Source organism: Antedon mediterranea, chromosome 2 (genome assembly GCF_964355755.1).
Source record: "Antedon mediterranea chromosome 2, ecAntMedi1.1, whole genome shotgun sequence".
Classification (NCBI taxonomy): domain Eukaryota; kingdom Metazoa; phylum Echinodermata; class Crinoidea; order Comatulida; family Antedonidae; genus Antedon; species Antedon mediterranea.
The window spans coordinates 33,359,023-33,383,866 of record NC_092671.1 but is presented as its reverse complement, the minus strand read 5'-3'; the positions used below and the strand labels follow the sequence as shown (position 1 = coordinate 33,383,866).

Here is a 24,844-nt window from a genome sequence, read left to right as displayed (position 1 = left end):
GTAGATAACAGTCAGTAATGGGTTACAAACTTTGTTAAATATTCACAGGAAGAGTTGCATGTTCTGCCTCTTAATTGTTATGTTTTTGGGTGTAAAGAAAATTGTAGGCCTTCCCTTTGTGATGTCAGATAATTTAAGGCCAACTTTCATTCTTGTATTTTCAGTTAATTGAAATTGGCATGCCTACAAGATTACTTGAAAGTACATAAGGACTCAATTCTCATGAGTGGTTAAAATAAAACAAAGTCTTCTTTTTTATATCTTGTTCAGACTCTGAATCAGAGATCTTTAGTCCATGTGTGATATAAATAACCTTTACAAGTAAACTTTGAACAATAACTTTACAAATGTGTAGCATGTGTTTACCTTAGCCAGTGCTTAGACTATTGAAATTGAGTCACTTTCATAAAAAAGACAAGAAAAAATATAAGGAAAAAATACATACATGAATTTGCAATTTTTTTTGTACAAATGAAAAAAATAGTAAGACAGAAGCCAAGGTTCAGGCTTCAATCCTGACCCTAGTGGTGTGTTGGTGTGTACCTCAGAACTCTTTCTATCTTCTCTACCCTCAAATGAAAGCCTCACTTTAGTTTCCATCCTGTTATTGGTGAGTTACAACAGTAAATAAATATAAAATAAGTTAAAATTAATAAAATGAATCCAGTATCTTCAATTTTGAGAAACAGAACTCATTTTTTAGGACACCTCTCCATAAGTGGGCATTTTCTCATGAAACAAACAATCGGCAGTATATATATATACACTCACTGGCTAAACCCAGCGGCCCCTGAGCTTATGGGGAAAGGAAAAGTGCAACCCTGAATGTGTTAACAAAAGTAAAGGAAGGCTCGTATTGCTAATATAATAAAATGGGGGAAGGCTGTTCTGTGGTATGATTTTTACATTTGTTTTTTTTATAACTATATATTATATAATGATAACAAGTATTGTTTAACACCTATGGCATTCTTCTCAAGGTTATCCTTTTGTCAACTATTTGAATAGATGGTTCAAACTGATGATTAGAAAAATGTTATCATATTGCCTCACAACATTTTAACAGGAATGTTCTTGTTTATAATGATATTGGATAGATAGCATATTATGCAGCAGTCTGTTTTTTTTTTTTATGATGGCCTTGAACTACACGATTACCTTGAACTCTGTGTAAAATGTGACTTTGATAGCTGGGGATATGAAAAGATGTGAAGCGCTTAACCCAATGCACAGCATTGCAATTTGCATATTATAACAATATCGCAACATTGACGACACATTTACAAAATGTCTTGCTAACTAATAAAGATTACTAATGGCATTTTTAGAGGTGTCTTTTTATTCTTTTTTATGTTTTTTATTTTTCAAACTTGTGTGTAAATTTATTTTCTACAAGATTATCATCAATTGTATAAACACAAGGTCTGTGATTAAATACTTTTTTTTAAAAATAATATATTATATCATTTCTACGTTGAGTTAACGATGGCTGATCTTTGCATCATTGATGTCTCGTATAATGCTAATTAAATTTTTTTTATAAAACAAATTAAACATTTTTATTTTATTTTTTTTTTTTTCAGGTTGGGTTTTTAAAAAAATCGATCAAACCAAACAAAGTTTTCCCTAATAGGAGTTTTCTCTGCAAAGTTGGACTAAAAACAAATTGTCCGTCATTTGTTTCAATGGGAGTGTCCCTAGAATAGGAATGTTTCAAATGAGTGAGGAGTTCTATTGTATCTCAGTTATAGCATTAGGTAGATGTATTTTTGGTTATTGATGACATTTGTGTATTGCTTTTTAATTGTAGAGCTTATCAATAATAAGTAGGAATCAGATAGTCAATCTAATTACGTGTCAAATTACCAATTTTAGTGCATCGTAAAAGCTATATAAAGCTGTTATTAAATATTTAAATTCATTCGTTATTATCAATTTTATTCATTAATAAAATAATGAAATCTGTATTTGAAAATATTGCTATTAAACATCATAAACTGAAATTGTTATTGTGTGCCTTTAAATGTATTAACATCTATTTTCGTCATCACAAATGTTGATCTCTTTTATTTCTCTCTAGGCGAAATTTACCTGTTTTAATACTCTCCAAAACTTTACCCCTATCTACATTAACTTTTTAGACTTGAAGAAAAATCTATAATTATACCTTCTAAGAACAAAAATAGGCATCGTTGACCCCCTTTGCCAGGCCATTGACATTTCAAAACCAGTTAACTGTCTTCCTTGCTGCTCAGTACAGTGACATTCTGCGGGATTTACATAATTTACAAGCAGGTGGTTCTATGTCAAATAATTACAGCTAATTATGGCAAAGGGCCAGTCAATGAATGCTAATCAATATATAATGTTATCATTTTTGATTTATAATATTGTCACCTTTGTGTCCATACAAGATGTTTGAGAAGCTGGTTGAATCATTGTTAAGGTGTTAAGCTAATGCTTCTTCCATGCCTTCTACATCAACAGTCAAGCTTTGTTCATACTTCATCCATTTACTTACACTCCTGTCAAATTACTATAGTATTTATTCATATTCAATTTCTCTGTTGAGATCATGAACATGGAGAAAGCATTTAAATAATATGGATGAATATTAATTGAATTATTTAATGTTGTGGTTTTTAACCTGAGAGGTGGATTTGGTGACTGTTACAAAGGGCAGTGATTTGTGAGAGAATTATACAATTTGATGATGAAAATGGAATTATTTAATGTCGCAAATTTACAAGATTTAATGATCATCTTATAGAGTAAGGCATTAAAGAATGCATTTATGAATACTAAATAAAAGAAATGGATAACGCAATTATGTAAATATTTTGTACTAACAGAATAAATTACAAAAGATAATAGAACTTATAAACATTCAATTTAATTGAATAAGTAATTTGTTTTCTATTATATATTGTCTAGTAGTAACATATTATAAAGTTTAAATAATCTATTTCTTGCCTGCAGTTTAATGCAGAAGTTAAATGATCAGCACCAGTTGTATAAAATAAGTAAGCATGATGCTTCATGCTCCAATGAACAACGTTTGTTAATGGCATATATGCACAAATTATACACACATTTCCTATGAATTTAATTTGATAAACACCAGATTTATTTTAATCATTATGAATATTGTACTGAAATTATTAACTTTCTGAACATAACTCAAATATTAAAATGTAGGGAGCAAAAATTCACATTGAAACCCAAAAAATACAAATTTTGCATTTTTTAATCATTTATTATATGTAAGTGTGTGTGGTTACACTATGTAAATTAATTGATATCCTTGTATTTTTTTTTTTAATCATACATTTATAAGAGACCTGTTACAATTATTCTACTGCAGTAACAGTTACTGCAGTAAGTAATTTTGTTATCAGAAACCCAGTAAGCTTGAGCTGATTTTTAAATAAAAATAATAAAATATAATATATTTTACAATGCTGCAATGCTTAATGTTCTACAATATATGAAAGCACATGGAATTCATTTTAGCTGATGATATATTTGACATTCCATTTGAAGATGATAACACCAGTCGCATACAAATTAGATATAGAGCAAAATTGTCATATAATTATAATGATAAGTATTGAACTTATTGTTATGCTTTTTATGGTTCATATGATATTGATAGAAAGATAAAAAAAATCCAGAAATATACTATAAACTTAATATCATATATAATTACATTTACAGTTCACATTGTTTCATACATTTACCAATTTAAAAAATAAATGTTCAAACTATTTTCTTCACTCACGACAAAGAGTGCTCCATACAATAATAGTCTGTCAAAAATAGATATAAAAAGTAGTACCGATATCATAATTTTATTTTGGCTGCCCTACGCTCCTGAATCCACTCCGAATTGTTTCTCTTTTTGTTTTTTGTATATGGATGAACTATCCAAAATAAATAAAATGATCATAGAGTCCAAATGCATGCCGATAAGTTTAAATTTTGTTTTCAAAAATTCTCCATTCAATCTATGATAACTAAACTGCAAAGCCTGTTAATCCTAATGTACAAAAGTCAATCAGCTTGAATGTATACGGTACTCTATTGTATTTTCTATTTTTCAATTATGCCATTCAATTCAAGGAATTCTTCCTCCTCCTCCTAATTATGTGCTTCAGTGAACAGTACAATATTTTGTATTATTATCGATTTGTGAATTCTTTATAAAAACTGTAACAAATCTCACCCACAAAAAAAAACAACTGATTAGTAACCATAAGTAAAATATATGCTACATGATATATATTTTTTAATTTACCATCACTTCCATTTTGATTACAAACCAAAGTCAATGTTAAATAAACAGTTTATTAATTATTAATAAACTAAGACATAGTATACAAATATTGAACATTTATGTGTAGAATGCAGTTGTACATATATACCCAAACATACAAAAAAAAACCATTTAAATTGTAAAAATAGATAAATTTGTTTAATTGATATTTAAAATCAGGGGCCGATCCAGTTTGGTGAGGAGTGAGGGGTTAAATATTTCATAAATGATAAAGATGATCCGTCGATATTAATTATTTTATTTAAAAAAGAAAAGGCTGTTAAATGTTTTAGGAGAGATGCTTGCCTGTTCATCCGCTGCCTAAATCCGCACCTCAAAATCTATGAAATTGTGATTCAAATATTTGAGGTATCTATCAAGCATTACTTTAACACTCCGACTTCCAAACACGAAGATCTTCGTGTTTGGAAACATATTGCTTGACTGCCAAACATGAAGATCTTTTTTTACGAAATCCGGTAGATAGATTAATTATTGGTATATACTATAAATATGGACACTATATTCGGTCTGGACCGTCAATATTTTACTATTTGAAAGTAACTAATTTGGTTACGAACGACTGTCAAAATGGTACCTGTCGGAATAACATACACCGCGCATCACAGTAGCGCATAGAGCGATGGCTTGGCGCATTGTGTATCGGTCGCGCGCTAGCTATGCCGCTGAAGCATTACAAAGGTTTTTGTGGATTGGCATGTTTGTTTGTTCTCTGAATAAAAAATAATGGAGTCATTTTCAATATGAAGTCTTTCATTTTATTATTGTATGTATACCCTAATTGTTTTGGTGTTTCACTGTAAGTAACCGAGTTTCACACAACAAACTTGTTTAGAAATGGTATGGATATTATCATCAGTTTACTAGGCTAGTAGTACTAGGCTACCCTAGTCCTAGTCGTAAAAGGGTTCCGGACCAACTTCAGGCCTGGTTAACTAGGCCTGGTGTCTTTACTATGTGGATTTTGGCGAAAAATTGATGTAAGATTTATGATTTATAAAATGTAATACATTTTTTGATAGTGATAACTTGTTTTTATAGGCCTATCGGTGCCGTGTAAGTAACTTTTTCGTTGTTTGTTGATCTCACCGGGCGATATTTTCATATTGTGATGTCTTGCACAAAATCGCAATTATCTCGACTTTCTTGCGCGAAACTATGAAAAACTAAAAAAGTTGGTTACTTTTATTTTGCTATTACGATTTACATATTGTGATTTGAAAATCATACTTGGTACCATTGTAAAGCTAAAATCCTTATGATTATTTTAGTCTAAATTACATATAAATCAGATTACATACATAGTTTCAATCAGCTTTAATAAAAACATCTAATTGGGCTGAAAACGCTGGCGGTGGCAGTTTCTAACTGGAAAAACCTCTGGCAGTCAAAGTGTTAAAGTAAAAATAAAACTAGCCATGCTAAAAATAATACTCTCTAAATTCTGGAGGCAGATTTCTAAAATGTAATACAAAAGTTGAAGATACAGTAAGATAGATACACATCTACCATATATTGGTACTACAATAAATATACAATTGTTTTAAGTCATTAAATCTATTCTCTAGCCATATTCATTTATTTTTATGCTAATGTTATTCTTTTACCCCTACCTGGGTCTACTTAGAAGTAATCATTAGGGTAAGTGGAAGCTTAGATATTTACGATATCACACCCAATTGATTAAAAAAAATAATTGCAATATTACAAACTGCATAATGTAAAGTATAAAAAGTAAATCTATTATTTTTGAAGAAATATCCTATCATTTTTTCAAAGAATACCTTATTCTTTTGAGACCATTCTATTCTATTCTATTTATAGTTGTAAATAGTGTTTGGTTGCAGTAGACAGTGAAGTATTGGTTGATATGAAGAATAAAACGTTCAAGTCTTTATTTGATATTTATACAGTATTTACTGTATACATGTTAACAAAATATCATTGCCAAGTGCCTTATTTATTTCATGTCTTCATAGTGACTAGAACTGTACAATATTGACTTGAACTAGAACCAGTGGCGTAATGGTTATGAGCGCTAACTGGATAGATTCAGGGGCCTCGAAGCTTATAGGGGCACCCGACCAGGGCCTGGAGGGGAAAATGGCATTAAAATACGTTGTATAAGGTTAAAAACGGGCAACTTAGGGTACCTTACCCAGAGGCCTCTGCATTACGCCACTGGCCATAACACTTCTTCTTAAAGATGACATTATATCATTTGCAACATGCATTGATGAACCACTGAACGTTGTATTATAAGTCCTACCCAAGAAGTTCCATCCAGAACTAATGGCTGAGGAGAGCCTCGAACCTACATCAATTTTATGATTATAGTTTGTGGGTGGTGACCATATTCCGGACCACTCGACTCGCAAATTGTCACTGGATTACGAATTACTACGGTATGTGAAAAAAAAAACAGGGGTGAGAAACGTTTGATATGCCTTAGTACTATTCTTCCATTAATGGCACTCCCAGCGTTCCATAGGTGTTTTAAAAGTTTATTTTTAAATAGTAATTATGCTTCTTTTGCATACTGTTTCTTAATGCTTTTGTGTTCCTAATGTTGGAAGCCTAAGGGAGACGGAAAAAAAGGTTTTGTTAAACATGTTCTCACATTCGTGACATGTTCCTAAAGGTTACAACAACGCACATCATGACTAAAAGGAATAATTATGGAATAATTATTGTAATTGTTATAAATGACAAATTCTGATAATAACACACCTATGATTCATATAACATTTAAATTATTTTAATTTTTTATAGTTAATGTACATTATTATAAATGAGAAATTATATGATAAAATCAGATATAAAAATATTCATCATGTGATTATTAATGAGATATTATAAAATAATATTGAAACTAAATTAATGTTTATAGATATAGAATCAGTTTAATATTTAAGAACTCAATGAACAGCGTTATTTAATGTCCCTAGTTTGTTCTCTTTATAAGTTCCATCAGGGGCGCAGCCAGCAAAGAATTAAAGGGGGGGTCAACCAATATGTGAGTATTTTGCGAGCGAAGCGAGCAACCATGGGCTGGGGGCCAGGGGGACGCCAAGGGCCCCGCGGTTGGGCTTTGGCGGTCTAGGGCAATCTAGATCATTTGAATCGGTTTACGCACACACAAATATGACAATGTTAACACTAATAAACTGAAACAAAGAAAACAAAAAACAACTCTCATTTTCATTACAGAACATTTTTATATTCCAGGCTGCCACAGACAAACACTTTTTTTCTTGCTTGTTTGTTGATTTGTGTAGAGAGGCTGTAAACTCAGAGGAGGAATTATTTGAATTCCTCCCTTTTCACCAATACAAAAGTTGCATGAAATGAACGTAGAGATGCAAAAGTTTGAAAAAAGAAATTAGAATGATAGCATGGAGGGAGTGATATTATTAAATGAGAACCGTAAGGTTAGAGTTCATACACTATGCAAGTCCAAGAAGCTATATTGGCTCCGTGTGTATGTGAGACGCTTATCATACCCAGTACATACAATATTTTGTTTAAAAATATACCTATTTTGTTCGAATGTATAGTATAGGTGATAGTAGCTTATACATAATTGTAATAACTAACTTCTAAATTATTATTATACATTTTACGTTAGTTACTATAACGGCGCTCTTGACATCGCGTGATGCATCTTTAAACATAAGTTTGGAACATTCTTCTTGGCTTGGAGACAGAATTCGCGAATGACATTCTCTGTATTAATGTTCATGTTAAAGTGTATGTTCATGAGGCACAATCCCGAAAGCTGCTCATAAGACATGTGATTTCCCAAACAGGTTTTCGTTCTCCATAAAGTCGAAAAACTCCGCTCAGCTTAAGCAGACGTTACGGGCATAGGCCTACGCGATTAGAAGAAGTGCACACACATTCGGGAACACATCTGGATCCGCTAATTTTACACAGTCGCTTCCATCACTGAAGCTCGGAATGAAGATGTTTGTGTCTTGGCAGATCATCCTACCAAATTCAAGTTCCTTGAAGACTTCTTCAACATTACACTTCACGATAGACTCGGGTGCTACGCCAAATATTTTAAAGCATGGCCTGTTATCGGCAGAAAAACGGGTTTTTAACTCGGTTTGTAATCAAGAAGTTGATTTGGTAATACTGCTCGGTAGTAATCTTCCACAGTATCTCCAGGATGATTGATCTGTATTGTTGTCTCATGTTTTTATTTATTTTTTCTAAAAAAAAGGGGGGTCAGGACCCCCGTGACCCCCCCACTGGCTGCACCCCTGAGTTCCATATAAGGAAAAACTCCAATCAATGTTTATGAAACTGGTGGCGCTGTTTTACTCATAAAGATGATCTTACATTTTATATACTAATAATAGAGTTGAAAGCAACTGTGTGCAGTATATTTAAGCTCTATTCATGGTAATAAAAAATGTAATATCATTTCATGAAATACATAATTATCTTTGCTTACGAGCACATCAAAGCATTGCAATTTTATTATCCAATACAATATAACTATTCTGAGATTACAATAAAAACCAATGCACACGCTCTTCTGTCTACATCGGAACAACAAATTTAAACTGTATTACGTCTCGTTCATTCAACTATGGCATGAAAAATATCTAACAAGTGTGTATTTTCTTGTTGTGAATAACATGGTTAGTACCGGTAATTCCTTTATTAAACATTTATTCCTACTTGCATCAGTAGGATTTAAATATAACCAATGTCGCAAATAAATAACGGAGGAATAAATAAAGAAATGAATACTAATTTTGCATTATTTCCTTCAATTATTACAAGTAGGTGAAGATAGAAACTCCCATTAAGGGGACACACTTTTGGACCAAACAAAGTGTCCCTGAATCACAGTTGGCCATAGTGCTTTGTATTGTCCCTAGGTTGCTTTACAGGATTCAAATGTCCTCTTAATATGGGTGTCCCCTGAATAGAGAAGTGTCCAAAGCACTGGTTCTACTTTTGTATATACCAATTTTATGAATTGACTTTTAGAATGTATGTGTGATTTCATATTTGTACATGCTTTTTTCACGGTTATTTAGTTCAATTTGTGTGCACCATACACATGTTCTTGTATTTTATATGATGTACACAATTGTATAATTTACTGTATATCATTAAGAAGTGTATAACTTTATAATAGAGTAGATACTACTACCGTACCGTTCAGCCCCTATCTTTGCCATGCATTATTTATTATGGCCGAAGTATAAGTCAACACATAAAAATATCTGAATTTTCCAAACACAATACAGTATCACGGTAACGATAGAGGGCCCTGCATGGTTGCTAGCCAACCAAAAAATGCAGTCAGCTCTACAATGTTGATAAACAGTAAAGTAAACTTAAACTGTAGTTAAAAAATAAATAGATTATTAAAAACAAATATTTAGTGATCTTTTGAAATTTTAGTTTGTTTTTATTGAAAATTATTAAGTTTTAAAATGACTACTTCAATAAGCCTATTCCAAACCATTGGTGACCTAGGAGTCACTCAGGCAGGTTGAACGCATTTTTGGTTGCGCTAGGAACCACGCAGCGCCACCTACATACTCTACGGACAATTTTGAGAGAAATATTTTTTTTAAAAGGGCCTTAAATGCTTGAATCAACAATTCATTGCTAGGATAAAAAATGTGATTAAGATTACATGGAGTTCTCACATGCAGAAATATTTGCTAAATCACTGGAGATTTCAACATCCTAATATGCGTACAAGGTTTTTGCGTTTTAAGAGTTTGAAGCCTTATTTTCGTACTGGGTTTAGATATACTATAGGATTTTTTTTAGGATATCCAAGCTTAAGCATTTATTTATATAGTTTATCCTATGTTAAAAGAATAGCCTTGAACACTTCATATATTAATAATTTTAGTTGTCATTTCTTCTATATTTTTTTAATGAATTCTAAATCGAGTGAAATAAAAATAATTTTTGGGGTGTGTTTCTGCTAAATAGGCCATTAACTATTAACTGGATTTTTTTTCTGAATTCAATTTTGTCTTAAATAAATGTCCAGTGACATACATATAAGGGCATGTGGTGCAGTGTGTTGGACTACTGATCGTGAGATTGAGGTTCCAACTCTCGCCGCATTGTTGTATCCTAGGCAAGATAGAATCTTCATTTTTTCCTACCTACAACAAAATGCATAACAAATTTAACTTTAACTAATTATGTGTGTTATAAAATACTTTAGACAACCCTACCCAATGTTTCATCAATTGGGAACGTTTGATAAGGCAAGATACTCTACTCACGTTTGCCTCTCTCCACCTAGGTATAAATGGGTACCGGTTAGCAAGACACAACTGATTACTAGCTGCATTATGGGCGTATGTTTTGTGTTTGATAAAAAAAAAATGACTGGTGTAGTATGTGAAGCACTTGTGTAATAATCGCTATATAAAAACGAATATTATTAATTTTACACATTTGAATTTTTTCCATTACTAATCCAAAATATTTTAGTTCCATATCTATATTGTTTTAAGGTTCCTGATTTTAGCATTTTAAATTAATATTGTTCAGAGTTTGTTGATTTCCAATGTGATAAATATGTAGTTTGTTTTGTGCCTAAAGTTACCTGGATAAACCAAATCAGGTGCTTTCTCTTTTGAGTGGAATACATAACTTGAAAAGTAATAGAAAGGTTTTCAACATCACTCTAAAACAGTGGTAACATCTGAGTTTATCGTTACTTTTCAAATAGAATGAATGAATGTTTTTTTTTTGCAGTATTTCTGCATATACCTATACTATTATTATAAAGTTAGCTATTTACATGATACCATTATGAAGTTAGCTATTTACATGATACCATCGTAGAAAGGAAGTAAACACAATTTATATTACATCCTCTTACATTATTTTTAGTTTTTCCAAGAATATACTTTAAGGAATCTAATTATATTAAAGTAGATAAAAATTGTACAAGAACATATAGGCACAACAACAATTCCAAAATGGAAACAGACTCTGGAAAGCATAATGTCAGAAGATGGATGCTCCAAAATCTTCCTAAACCAAGAGTACTGCATGATGGTATCAAAGCTCCAAAATGTCCAACCAATGAATCATCTCTTTTCGAAAGACTAACCAATGGCAGTGTGAAGTCTACCCACCTCTTCCGTCTTCCACCCATATGCGTTGTCCAACCAAGCCTGAGCGATTGAATGCACCACAGGTCTTTACCTAACCCTTTCAAACAACTGAATCTGCACCATGGCACCATTTTACTATAACCATACACACATCGGAAAGGAATAGTATTTTTAATATAGAGTATGTAGAAACATTTCAATATAAAAATTATTTTAAAATTATGATGCTTTTATGAATCTTGTCATTAAAACCTTCCATATGTCATGTTTATGATTGATAGAATTCTTTATTCTAATTGTCATAATCATCCATCTATTAGAATCAACTTATATGTATGTACCACTATGTTAGAAGAACATCTTGTTTTTTTCTCTTGATACTTTTTTATTATTATTTTTTTACTGTCATGAACAGTTGTCCTTTCACATATGATTGAGGAATTATGTCATTCCTCATATATTTAGATGGACAGCGATCATGATCTTAAAATTAATTAATTTATTTTTATTTCATATTCATATCTCATGTACAATATAATGTTCCTGTTAAATAAATCTGATCACGACACCAAGTATAAAAAATCATTTAAAAAAAAGATATTTTTTTTACAAAAAAAAAGGTTTAATCAAAATTATAAAAATAGTGGAATAATCAAAGTACTATTGTGGTTACTGCAGTTATTGTATGTTTACTACAGTAATGTATGTTATTATATGTTATTGTATTAAGTGCAATAGAATAGTTCAACCATGATCTCTGAAATAAATTGATTAGAAAATATTTTAGGTTTATTAAAACTCTTATGTAAATATATTAAAATTATATTAAATTTAAAATTATAGTCAAACCTCTTTTATTAAAACTCTTATTTAAATATATTAAAATTATGTTTTAAATTTAAATTAATAACTGTCTTTGAATAAAAATAAATTTTAAGTATTGTGAATCTAAAAGAAGTTTTTTAATTTTCTTGTATTATTTTTCTATTCTTTTTCCAATGTATTAAAAAAGTAATTTCAGTTGATACCAGTAACTAATATTTTAAATTGGATTGAATTCGTAGTCCTATATCTCTCTGAATTGAGGTATCTATGTTGTTAAATCCATTAAACATCAATCTTTTACTTTAATAACCGCCGCGTAATATGTCTCCTCTTTCGAAAGTGAATGTCCTACACGACAATTCTGCAATGTCTTTTTTTTTCGCCATCATATTATAGATATATCCCAAAAACTTGATTACTTTATTAGTCGCTAAATTGCATTATTCTAAACTTAGTATCTCTTTAATCCGGCCGCACGATTTCAAATTAAGAGGCATGCGTCTCGAAAAGCAATGTGATGTAAGAATGTGTAGGATGGGTCATTCGTAGGCCAGTCCAGGTGGTGCATTTTCACCGCGATTGCCAGATTAGTTTGGGTCATTAAGTTGCAATGTATATGCGCTTTAATGAAAAAGCTCATCAAGCTAACACGGTCATCATCATGTCGTTGACCCCTCAGGTTTTCCTTTACCTGTGCACATGATGTTTTTTCGAGGTCAGGCCAGTAGTGGTTGATCGGGCAGCAATACCTGCCTGTTCGATTGTAGATTGCTCGTAGTTAAATGCTAATCTAGTGGAGTTTTAGTTTGACATGTCCTACATCTTGCGTCTTGTTTACTGGTTCGTCTGGGAGTATTTGCTCGTATTATCGCTAGCTAGATTACCGTAGATGACAACTACTACCAGGTTAAAATTAATGACAAAGAAATAAACGTAGAACAAGTGTATATATAAAAGAGTTCTGCTTTGAGACAGCTCATTTTGCAAAATAAATTAATAAAGATAGATTTAAAAACCATTTATGACAATATCATTTTCAATCACTAAATGCCATTTATATTCACTAATAATATTTTCAATCTTGTTTTACTATAATGTGCAATATGAAAATATATATTTATTTGTTATAAGTATAATAATAGTTACTGCAGTGCATATTATATATTGTTATTGACTGAAACTTATATATACATATAAACAAATTATAAGCATACATTATTTTAGTAAAAAAAATATAGTTATTACAGTAATTGCAATATTGCCATTATCCCATACTGTCATGTCATAAAATTTACTAAAATAAAGTGACTCTCAAACTTCTACATTGAAACAAAATATAATCACATGTCAATGAAGTGAAAAATATACTTACTGCAGTAACTGCAGTATAATAATGTGCGGTGATCTCTAATGAACACATATATACTGTTGTTACATATAATTTTATTTGAAATTTATTATGAATTGAAACTGCAGTAACTGCAGTAGAATAGTTATGATCCCTTATGAATAGATACTGTCATGATGTACTGTATATGAAATTTAATGTGAATTTTTTGTGGTGATGTAGAACGCAAGGAGAAAAGAAATAGGTGAACTCTTTTGAAAGGTGCTCAAGACTTATTAACTGGATTAAAGATAGTATCATCGCCTGACAAATAATAACTTGAAATGTGTTATTCTGTTAACATCAAATTTGCTCGTAAATGTTTCAGTGAATTTACTAGTTTGTATTCAGTTCTACTTCTGTGTAAAAATAAAATGTAAATGTCTGTTGCTGACTAAAATTATTAAATAACACAATCTTTTTGCTTTGCTCGTATAACTTTTTTGATATGTAGCGCCTGTCTTTACTCGGGCCCTGATGCACAGCGTTCTACATTTTAATGATAAACTTTTCAGCTTTTTTTAATGTAATTTTCTTAAGTTTCTTTTCTGATTTTTTTTTTGCAATAAAATGTAATTTTAGATTGTCTCAATATAGCAGTTTTAATCAATCATTACAATAAAAACACTGTTTTGTTTGCTAAAATATTAATTAAAGTAATATTTCATTGTTTTTGTAATATTTTTCTTGGTTTTGTTTCATTAATTTCAGTATTTATTGAAATACAGTAAATTTAAATTTCATTGTCTTTACTTTGTTTTGTTTAATCAAAATATTTATTTATATCCATAGGATTCAAAATTATGAAAATCATCCTTTATTTGTAGACGTAAGAGAATTATTGCAGACTTATTCAAGTCAAAACAAGGGAAGGGCTATAAAAGAATTGTATTGATTAAAGTTGGTCATTGATATTAAGTTTTCTGTATGTTTAAGGGTCATTATGGTCAATAAGCATCTGTACCAGTTATGTAAGCAACGTTGACCATAAGGTCTTTCTTGTCGTAAACAAATTTTGAGGTAGAATATTACAATAGTTATCATAGTTTTGTTTGTACCTTAAGTTTTTTCTCCAAGAAACTTGAATCTTACTTTTGTGAATTACTTTTTGTCAGTTACTTGTTCAATATCCAGTAGTTTTTAAAATATATGTTATATTCCTTTAAAATATTTTCTCATTTATTTATTTAATTATTTTTTTTTTAATTTTTATTTTTTATTTATCACAATTTTTATTTATTATATATTTATCTTTTTTCTAGTTTCATTTCTAGGCATTCTTAGTAAAAGATTTAAATCAATTTTAAAGTGAGAGGGTGGTTTGGTCATTCATTTATTTCTTTTTCTAACTTTTTACTATTGCCAACATTTTTTTGTAAAATATATTCTATTTTTACATATTTTTTCTGTTATTTGCTTTTGAATGTGAATTCATGTCATTCACTCATGTACCTATGACATAGTTGAGGGCAAGTTTGTTTTTCTGTTGCATGAAAAATGAATTAAAGGTTATTGCGGTAAGAGCATCTACTAGTTACCTCATGATATCTGTCTAACATTTTACTATTATGTCTATCATTCTAGATTTTCTCTATTCATATAAACATTCTTGTTCTTTTTATATATTTCTCCATCTATTTCCTTCATATGGTTTCCTATTCATGATGTCACAATGTGTGTGGTGATACTCTCTAGCAGCCAGTAGCTATCTGCAAATGACATTACCTACATCCATCTTTCATGACCCATGCTTAAATAACCCAATTTCTACCATGTTTGGTCAACCTAGCCCATTTTCGTTCCTAACTATTTTTGGTTAAAGCTTTGTCTACACTATCGAACTTGTTTGACAAAAAAGTGTGATGTACCCAAATACTGTATGGTAGTGATATGCCCAAATATGGTAGTGATATTATATCATCATGTCTATATATAGGCACATCACATGTTTTGTCACATAAAGTTTGATAGTGTAGATAGAGCTTTAAGATTTTGACTTTATTTAAACTAAAACTATATATAACAATATTACTTAATAAGAACATTTATTATTTAAATACCTTAATAGTTATTACAGAAAGTGTGATCCCTGGGAAATCCTGTTTTTAACACATATTAAAGATTCAGATTGTTACTTATTTGGTGACAATCTGAATGCTCTGTCTACACTATTAAACTAGTTTGACCAAAAAAGTGTGATATCCTAAAAAATGGTAGTGATATGACATCATCATGTCCATATATGGGTACATCACATTTTTTTGTAACATAAAGTTTGATAATAAGACACAGCTTTAAAGATATGTGTACTCTTTGCAGTAAAGAATATATATATTAAATGTTTTAATTGTTCTGGCAGAATAATGTATTTCGTTCTTTATTTTTAAATGTTTTATTCTTTTATATTTCGATCTTTTTATGTTTTTTGTAATAATATTGTAAATATTTTCCAATTTTAAATTTTACTTAACATTAGTGATTGTTTTTATTGGAAAACAATTGTATAATTTATATGTCTATTTTCATAATGTGATAAAGTATATTTTTATTAAAGAGATTAAAGAGATTAAAGAGATTAAAGAGATACATAGTAACAATTGAATGAATAAATGATTGATGATATAATAGATAATAATTAATTCTAATTAAAGTAATCAGATTTAATTTAAAAGAAATTGTATCTTAAATCCTATCATAGAGATAGTATTCATAGACTCTGATATTAATGCAATTATGTCACCTGTGGTGTTATTGGGTTTGTTTTAAATAATATTACTTAACTAGAATATCAATATAATCACAGATGCTTTAATTAGGATTTCTAAAATTTGATTGAATGATAAATTATTTTTATAACATGTTCTGTAGGTGACACAACAGTCCCAGTTTTTTTCTCCAGATTTTGCTTATGTCAATTAAAGAAATGAATGCCTAATATCAATCAATCTGTTACCATAGGAAATAATAACATAAGAAACAGATGGCAATTCTAATGATTGTGAATTATTCTTTAAAAAAATAAATAAATATTCATACATGAAAGGAAGAGAAAAAAATAAAACCAGTACACTATATGTCCACAATTGTTGTAGAAGTTTTTATTGACCAGGCAAGCTGAAGTGGCATGTGTTTTCCCTTAAGAACGTAATCTGAGAGTAGTGTTAGCTGTAAGAAGACATGCAATTAGGTCAGTTTTCTAGGTTAATGTATGCAATTGGGCTAATATGATAAGAGGAACGTTTTGCGAGTGCGTAGAAGTCTAGACTCTTGTGGACTGTTTGAGTGAGTTCAGAGAAAGAATGGCGACTGTACAAGTATAGTCTTTTGTGTCATTTTCTTTGCTGCTTGTTGCTACGGTTGTCGATTGGAAGGAATACATGCGAGGTCTTGGTGATAATAAGCTGTTGTAGCTCTTGTCATATTGTACCCGATGTTTGTGGATTCTTTATGCGATTTTGGATGTATGGGAAGACCAGGTCAGTGAACTTTAGATGATTTGTTTAAGATTTCACTCTCTGTTGAACATGGTGCTTATAGGGTGGGACACTTTTGTTTAACTCCAGGTATAATATATCTGCCTCATGAATAGCAATTGGATTAATCCCTATTTTATAATTACTCCTATTAAAAAAACATGCTTATTACAGCGGTTTCATTGTTATTTAGGTTGTATTACATATACGAAACAAATTATTTCTTTTTATGGAGCATTTATTATCACAATTTGAATTAATAAGGTGGTTTTAAATGTACATTTGACCTACATTTATTTGAATATTGCCAATATAACATATATATATGTCAAATTGTGATAATATCAATATTCAACTATACTTTTATATTAAGACATATGAATAGAAGGTTTATATGTTTATTATGTATTTCTTGAATAATTTAAATTCAATCAATTAGCATTTTTTTTATAATTTATTTTATGAGAATGTAAGGATAACAGGTTTTATAGATCATAATCATTCAAGGTAAACTATTGTATGGACCAGTTTGTAATAACTAAAAATCTGCCTGGTAACTTCATACCCATTTCTCATTCATATTTAAATAAATGATCTAATTTAATGATGGTATTTTCCATTTACTAATTAATACAATTATTGTTAGTGTTTGTAATTAAATTTTGTAAACAGAAACATTTTTGTATAGTCATATATTTATAAACAGTTTTTAAAATAAACTATATTTAATTAAGTTTGTATAAAAAAAATGATTAACTAATATATTAAAGCGTCCAAAATATGTTATGTATTTTTTTTAAATTATTAAATTTAATTAAATAATATTGATTTAAAACAAAAAATCAATTTAATACTTTTAATTAAATGTTAACAACATTTTTTCAAAAGAACAAGTGAACCCTTTGTTAAAATGTCATGTTTTACAATTGATTGCACAATTTTTTCCTGCATGAAATTTGCAAAATAGAGTTATTATTATCAGAGACTGAACTCCCAGTGGTCTTTAAATGGAGATTAATCCAGTACCTAAAATATCTTGTATATTACATTCTTGTTGGTACTGTAGTCATGATACTATTTACAGCTTATTGAAATCTGTCAACAGAATTGAGATGGTATTTAATCCCCTGGTTGAAAATGGCAGATTTAAAAGTTTATCCACAAACAGGAAGTACTCAAAAACTGCTATGATTATAATAAAAATGTGTAAGAAGATCCTGACCTCAAAAGATCAAAGAAATACTTGTTATAAAATACAGTAATATACTATAATAGTATGGTAGAACCTGTAATAAGGGGAGACCTTCAGCACCCAGCAACGTGTCTCCTTATAGGGATCTCTCCAGAGTGTTGGTCAGAGGTATTTCCTCTTTCACATGAAAGTGTCCTCGTAATTAATAGGGTTGTCCATTGTCCCACAGGAGGCGATCTACCATATGTATATAGGCTACCCTTTTTATCGACTGGTTCTTCCCCTGTCTGTATATAAGAAGTTCCAGTAGATACCCTCCTTTGGAACATCCCTTCTGAGGACACACCTATGTGACCAACTCTTATTCAGGCGACATTCCTATCAAGTGGAAACTTTGTTAGATCCTGAAGGTATCCACATTAATGGGGTGACTGTATCCTGATATAAAATAAGGAGCTAGTAAGGATATACCTGGTATAATATTTATTTAGTTATTCTGGTTTATTAAAACAAGGACATGGCAGTACAAAACTGAATTGCGTCCAGTAACATTAACATAAAAAATATATCAAAAAACGAGTAAAATTTACATAAACATCTAATATAAACAAATATATATATATACATAAATGCATTTAAAAAAATAAAGAATATACAATTACAAACTGTGAGTAAAATTATAAATCATCCGTAGGCCTATCTATCAAAATTATGAATTTCATATATATATTATTACACTATAAGGTCATTGTTAATCAGGAATGGGAGTGTGGACTTCTTAAATCTCTCTGTTCTACATTTAATTTGGGATATTTTGTTTGCGTTTCTGAGAGATCTACCTGTCGCTTCAGCACGGGTATTGGGGATAATATCACTAAATTTGTCATGAACACTCCTCCCAAACTTCAGAACAAGCTGGAGAACATTATAAAATCCCTATTAATGGGACACCTTCTCTTAATAAGTATTTTTATTTATTTATTTATTTTATTTTATATATTTAGGCAAATTGCCAAGGATAACCATAAGCAAATTCAATCACTATCCTTCTTAAAGGTGGCAATCCGTTCACAAGACAAACATATACACACAATGCTCTACATAAACAAAGTCTTTGGGAGTGGAGTTGTAAATTGTCATTAGAAAAAATCCTGACATATGACAGGACTTGAACCCAGGACCCTTGGATTGGCAGCCAAGCATCATAACCACCAGGCCACAACTCCACTCTACTCCAGTATTGTAGTAAAGGTTCACTAAATATTCCCGATATTAAGAAACTGATTATTCCAAAAACATTCTTTTTTCCCCTAGATATATTTAATCATTTTGAAGAATCTGGAAAAAAGTACACCTATTAACACTCATATACAAGTTGTCATTAAAAGTACATGTTTATATACATTATCATTTTTATTGTAATGCAATTTTATGTTCATGGCATTTAGAAGCATGTAATGGATGTCTGATGGATGTGATTATAGAAGCTGCGATAATGCCACTCAAAAGTTGAACCAGTGTGCAGTGTCCCGCCAAAGTGTACAGTAACCTTGTCATTATACATAAAAGTTTATTACTGGTTAGGAACTCAGCTGGAATTCAGATCTTGTTATTCACAAACATTTATTACTTACTGGCGCATCTCTTGTGGTACACGATATGACCTTGTAGGTCTATAGTAAAGCGCTTTTGTGATCGTCCAGTTTCTGGTTTTATGTTTCTAGTGTCCCATGAATACAGTAAACCCCTATTAAGGGGACACCTTCGATACCTAACATAAGAATGTGTCCCTTTTATATGGGTTTTCACTGGTTCTACTGTTATTTATGTCAACCGTATTTATACGTTTTACTTCATTTTCGAAGTCATTGGCTAATTTTACTGCCGGCCAAACTCATTTTAAACACCTCGCAAGGTGGTCTAAAACTTGCCCAAAGCATTTGCTGTGTTTATATTTACCTGCCCAAATCATAAGTGTATAGACAGACTTGACCATGCTGGGCTGAAGTGTCCAAGTACTTCAACAGGGCCTCATTGTTCATATACCATACATGTATTTGCTCAAAAGAAATAGGTCTCATAGGGTCTGTTTCTGCTGCATAATTACCCAATTTAACCGGTTATTTTGAAATAGATTAAAAATAGATAACAATAACAAGACCGCGTTTCTGCTCAATTTGTGCTCCGAAATAACCGGTTAAATCTATGGGTGGTCGTCGAGCAAAACGTCATCATTACCCAAAATTCAATACACTCAGACGGAAGTAGTAAGTTGGCTGTTTGTTTACATCGACTTCGTGAGTACATACGTGTGTATATCGTCGAACATCTCCAACATGTTAAAATAATAAAATGTTGTCTCCAGGTCTACAAGTTTTGTTTTTTTGTAAAGCCTACTTACCATCGCTAATAAAATTAATTCTCATGGCTCCTTCAATAACATGGGGAGGGTCATGCAGCGCCCGATCGCCTAGGATAATTTTTATCTAGCCTAATTCTTCAACAAATCCCTTTCCCTTTAATTAATGGAGTTAATTTATTCACACCGATTTTAATTTATTCACACCGATTTTAACCGGTTATTTTTTATGCAGCAGAAACAGGCCCATAAGAACTAATCCATAATCTATGTAGTATAATACTTCTCAATATCAATATGTATTGTTATGCTATATATTTGTTGCCCGCATACCATTTAATGACCAATTTAATTTTCCAAGAACAGCGGCCAAGGTTCAGCAAAAATGTTTTCATCATGAAAAAAACTAAACTATTAAAGATGTCATTCATGAAAAAAAAATGTTTTATAAAATCAGACTTCGAATAGACCCTTTTACAGTTTTAATGAAGTTATTCATTCTCATAGGGAAAAAACAAAAAAAAATAATGATTTCACTTTAAAAAAAGTAATTTTATTATTTTTGTTTTTATCAAACTGAATAACTATTATGTGACATTAAAATGGCATATTCGGCAAACAAAACAGTTTTTAAAATTATTTTATTTTTAAATTTTAAGTTTACTAATGATGTTCCATATTTATAGAGTATTAGAAAGTGATGTTGAATTAAAGTTAAAAGTTGATTCTTGGAATGTTTGAGAGAATTAAACCGGTGACCTAAAACATATTGGAACACCTTTACCAGGTTCACCACAAAGTTTCCTAAGTGTCCTTTAATGCCAAATAACTTGGTAAAAACATGTTTTCAGGAAATTAACATTATCCAACTTTTATGTTGGCTTTATAGAGATTTTCCGGTTTAGTAAATGTACTACAACTTTGGATGTTAGATGATTGCTTTCAAATATTGAGATAGTAGGTTCAAATTAAGTCAAGCATTAGATTTTCTTATAAAACTAAAATAGCTCTGATGATGAACTTGCAGATTAATATTAGTTTATCTGACATTATATGTTCAGTGGAACCTTCTAAAGCATTCCTGACTTGTATTGTCCATTTTATATCCTTAATCTAAAACTTACAACATTTTCCAAAATCTAAATTTAACTTCATGGTCTGTATAGTATGGTACCAGTATACAAATAAATAATGTTTGATAATTATTTTTCAATCCATTAAAGTATTCCGTTCATTAATGTTCTTGACTTCCCAGACTTATGAATAAATTTGAACCTATAGCCTGCATAGTGCTAATGTGGTGTCCATACCTATAGACCACTGAGCTTGTGCTAATGGCAAGTTTTATTTAAATATCTCTTGTCCAGTTTCATAATCCAAATCGGTAGCAAAATAAAAGAATAATCACAGTAAACTGATACATTTGTTTAACAAGAACATCATCAGATTCAAACCAAAGACTTCCAAATCACTAAACATGCCATTCGTACAGCTAGACCACCAAGCTAGCGCTGATGACTAGGTTTATCTTATTGTCTATCACAAAATAGGAATAATTGTTTAAAAAAAATACAGATACAGTATATAACAAAGTCATCATCAATCCCTTTCTCCTTTGTTTCAGGTATTTCTTCATTTCTGCGTAATGTAATAAATTCATCTACATGCGCACCGGCTATGCACCATAATAATCAATTTTATTGGATGTTACATTGTTGTGCTATTATGTTATTGAGCAGTTATACTATAATATCAATGTATCTATGTTTATACACATTTACTCTCTCCTTGAATACTACTATTCTCTTTCTTTCTTTATTACCATCCGGTACGCATAATAATTTCCTCTACATGCGCACCATCTACGCACAATAAAGAATATTCTTGGACGAGCTACTTTCCAATGTATCTGTATCTATGTTTATAATACATTTACTGTTCTCCTTGAACAAACTATTCTAGACCATTCTCTCCTTTCATTATTTATTTCCATCCGGTACACATAATAAATTCATCTACATGCTCACCATCTACGCCCCATAATCAATATTCTTGGACGAGCTACATTATTAAATTATTATTAGAACAATTATACTAAATACCAATGTATCTGTATCTATATTTATAATACATTTACTGTTCTCCTTGAACAAACTATTCTAGACCATTCTCTCCTTTCATTTTTTATTAGCATCTATATCAGGTATTCAAATTATATTGTTGCTGCATATCGCCTTACATAAAAAATTCACTACTTATAAAATTTGACTCATTTATTGATTACACCAAGGTCGTTCAGAATGTTCCTTCATGTATTCTCATCTTTATATTGAGAGTGTCTAGTTTCAAAAAGAGACATAAAACAGATTGATTTTCAAACTCAGAGTTTTATTTATTGTTAAAACCTATATATTTCTAAATTAATATATCAAATGTTTTTTAATAAATGTGAGGAACACATGAGAATGCACACGACATTGGGTTAGGAAATCTTGTAAGTTCTAAAAATTTATATTTTGTTGTTCCAATTTTATTTTGTTTTTTTGTTATGCAATATTTTATTTGAATAAAAATATTCATATAATAATATTATTATTTTTATTATTAGAAACATTCATTTGCATAACAAAAGATAACAATGTTTACCCTCCATACACATCCAATAGCAAGTATCTTAAATGTGTATATAGTTTCATAAAGTCTTTTATGTAGAGAGTTATTCTCATGTTTTTTTTAAATATCATATTTCAAAAACTATATGTAAATGATTATTCATTCTTTCCTAATTTAATTATATACTAAAAGTATATGAAATTTGTTGATAATGAAATTAGATAGATAAATTAATTAAATAGATAATATAAAAAGGTTTGATTGATAGTGATTGTATTTATTGTTTTGGACTTCTTTACAACTTTCTACCAAAAACAATTTCCACAAAGTTATTACAAAATGGAATTTATCACACTGCACATATGAGTAAATGAATCTGAATTTATATATATCTTTCTATTTTGTGTCATAAAATGCCAATCAGAATTAAATTAATAATACTGTATATCAAAAAGATATGTAATTTTTGATATGAATAAATATTTAGGTTTCATTACTTTTAATTACTTTATGTAACTCCCACTGATCTAAAGGTCAACTGTCTGAAAATAAAATTAAACCATGCTAAAAATTATATTTTATTATATTAATATGTATTGTCCCCCTGAACATTTTTGTTGTTGTAATGAATACTGTATATATAAACTATTATTTATAAAGAAACAGTAATTGTACATGAAGTTATATACAGTAATTAATATGATCTTATCTTTTTTGACAAGGCTCAAACTATGTTATTCTAAAATATTATTTCCTGTAAAATCATTTTTCCTTCTTATCTTTTCTATTAGATGAGTTTTTAGGCTTGCAGGTAAAATAAAAATGTGATCATGAAAGATTTATATCTATACTTTAATTTGATATACCTGTTAGAAATTTATTATCACAAACAGGGAAATAAGTTAGGTTAATATTTTATCTTTAATGCTTTAAACAACCTATGTAATTTTATATTCGAAAAGTCAACATTTTAGAAGATTACAATTATAGTTAAACTTTTAGAGGGGATTTGTTTTTTTAATAATAATATCAACTGTTGGCACATCCCCTCTTCCTGGACGCACCTATCTACATCTCCCCTCCCCTCCCCCTCTTCCTGTCCACACCTGTCTAAATTGTAATAGGAATATATCTATATATTTTATGTGTTTAAAGAATTAAGCTTGTTTCGTGGTTCGAGGGTTTGAAATGTTCCTGAATTGTGCTTTTTAAACTAGGAACCATTAGTCTAGTAATGGTAACTAGACCTAACTAGTCTAGCTTTATGACGATTTGTGCTTCTTGTGTGGAAAAATGTAATCTGTAAAAATCTGTTTTTTTTGTAATTGGTATGATTTTAAAATATAGAAAGTTTAAACTTCAATTTGCTCTTAAAAATCATTATAGGAAAAAACTTTTCTTCAGCAAAAAGATTGTTACTTGTATGCAGTTAGTGAAAACACAGAACCTGATGTTGCACATGTAGACTCCTCGGGCTGAGTAGTCACGTGGGAATCTTGTTCACATTGATCTGTTGCGTATTTTACTACTGTGTTAAGACA

At 30.2% G+C, this 24,844-nt stretch overlaps 1 protein-coding gene across 2 annotated transcripts in view; it reads left to right on the top strand.

Moving 5' to 3' along the window:
- LOC140040840 (nuclear receptor subfamily 1 group D member 1-like) overlaps positions 1–24,844 on the top strand; it is a 128,533-nt gene that overhangs the window by 22,909 nt on the left and 80,780 nt on the right. Inside the window, exon 1 of one of the 2 annotated variants that reach the window (XM_072087082.1) lies at positions 16,721–17,142. The exons of the other annotated variant lie outside the window; for it this stretch is intronic. Within the exon in view, the coding sequence (XP_071943183.1) occupies positions 17,097–17,142 (46 nt within the window). The 5' untranslated portion in view covers positions 16,721–17,096. Of the gene's footprint in view, positions 1–16,720; positions 17,143–24,844 lie in introns of those variants that run through there. 2 annotated transcript variants of the gene reach the window in all.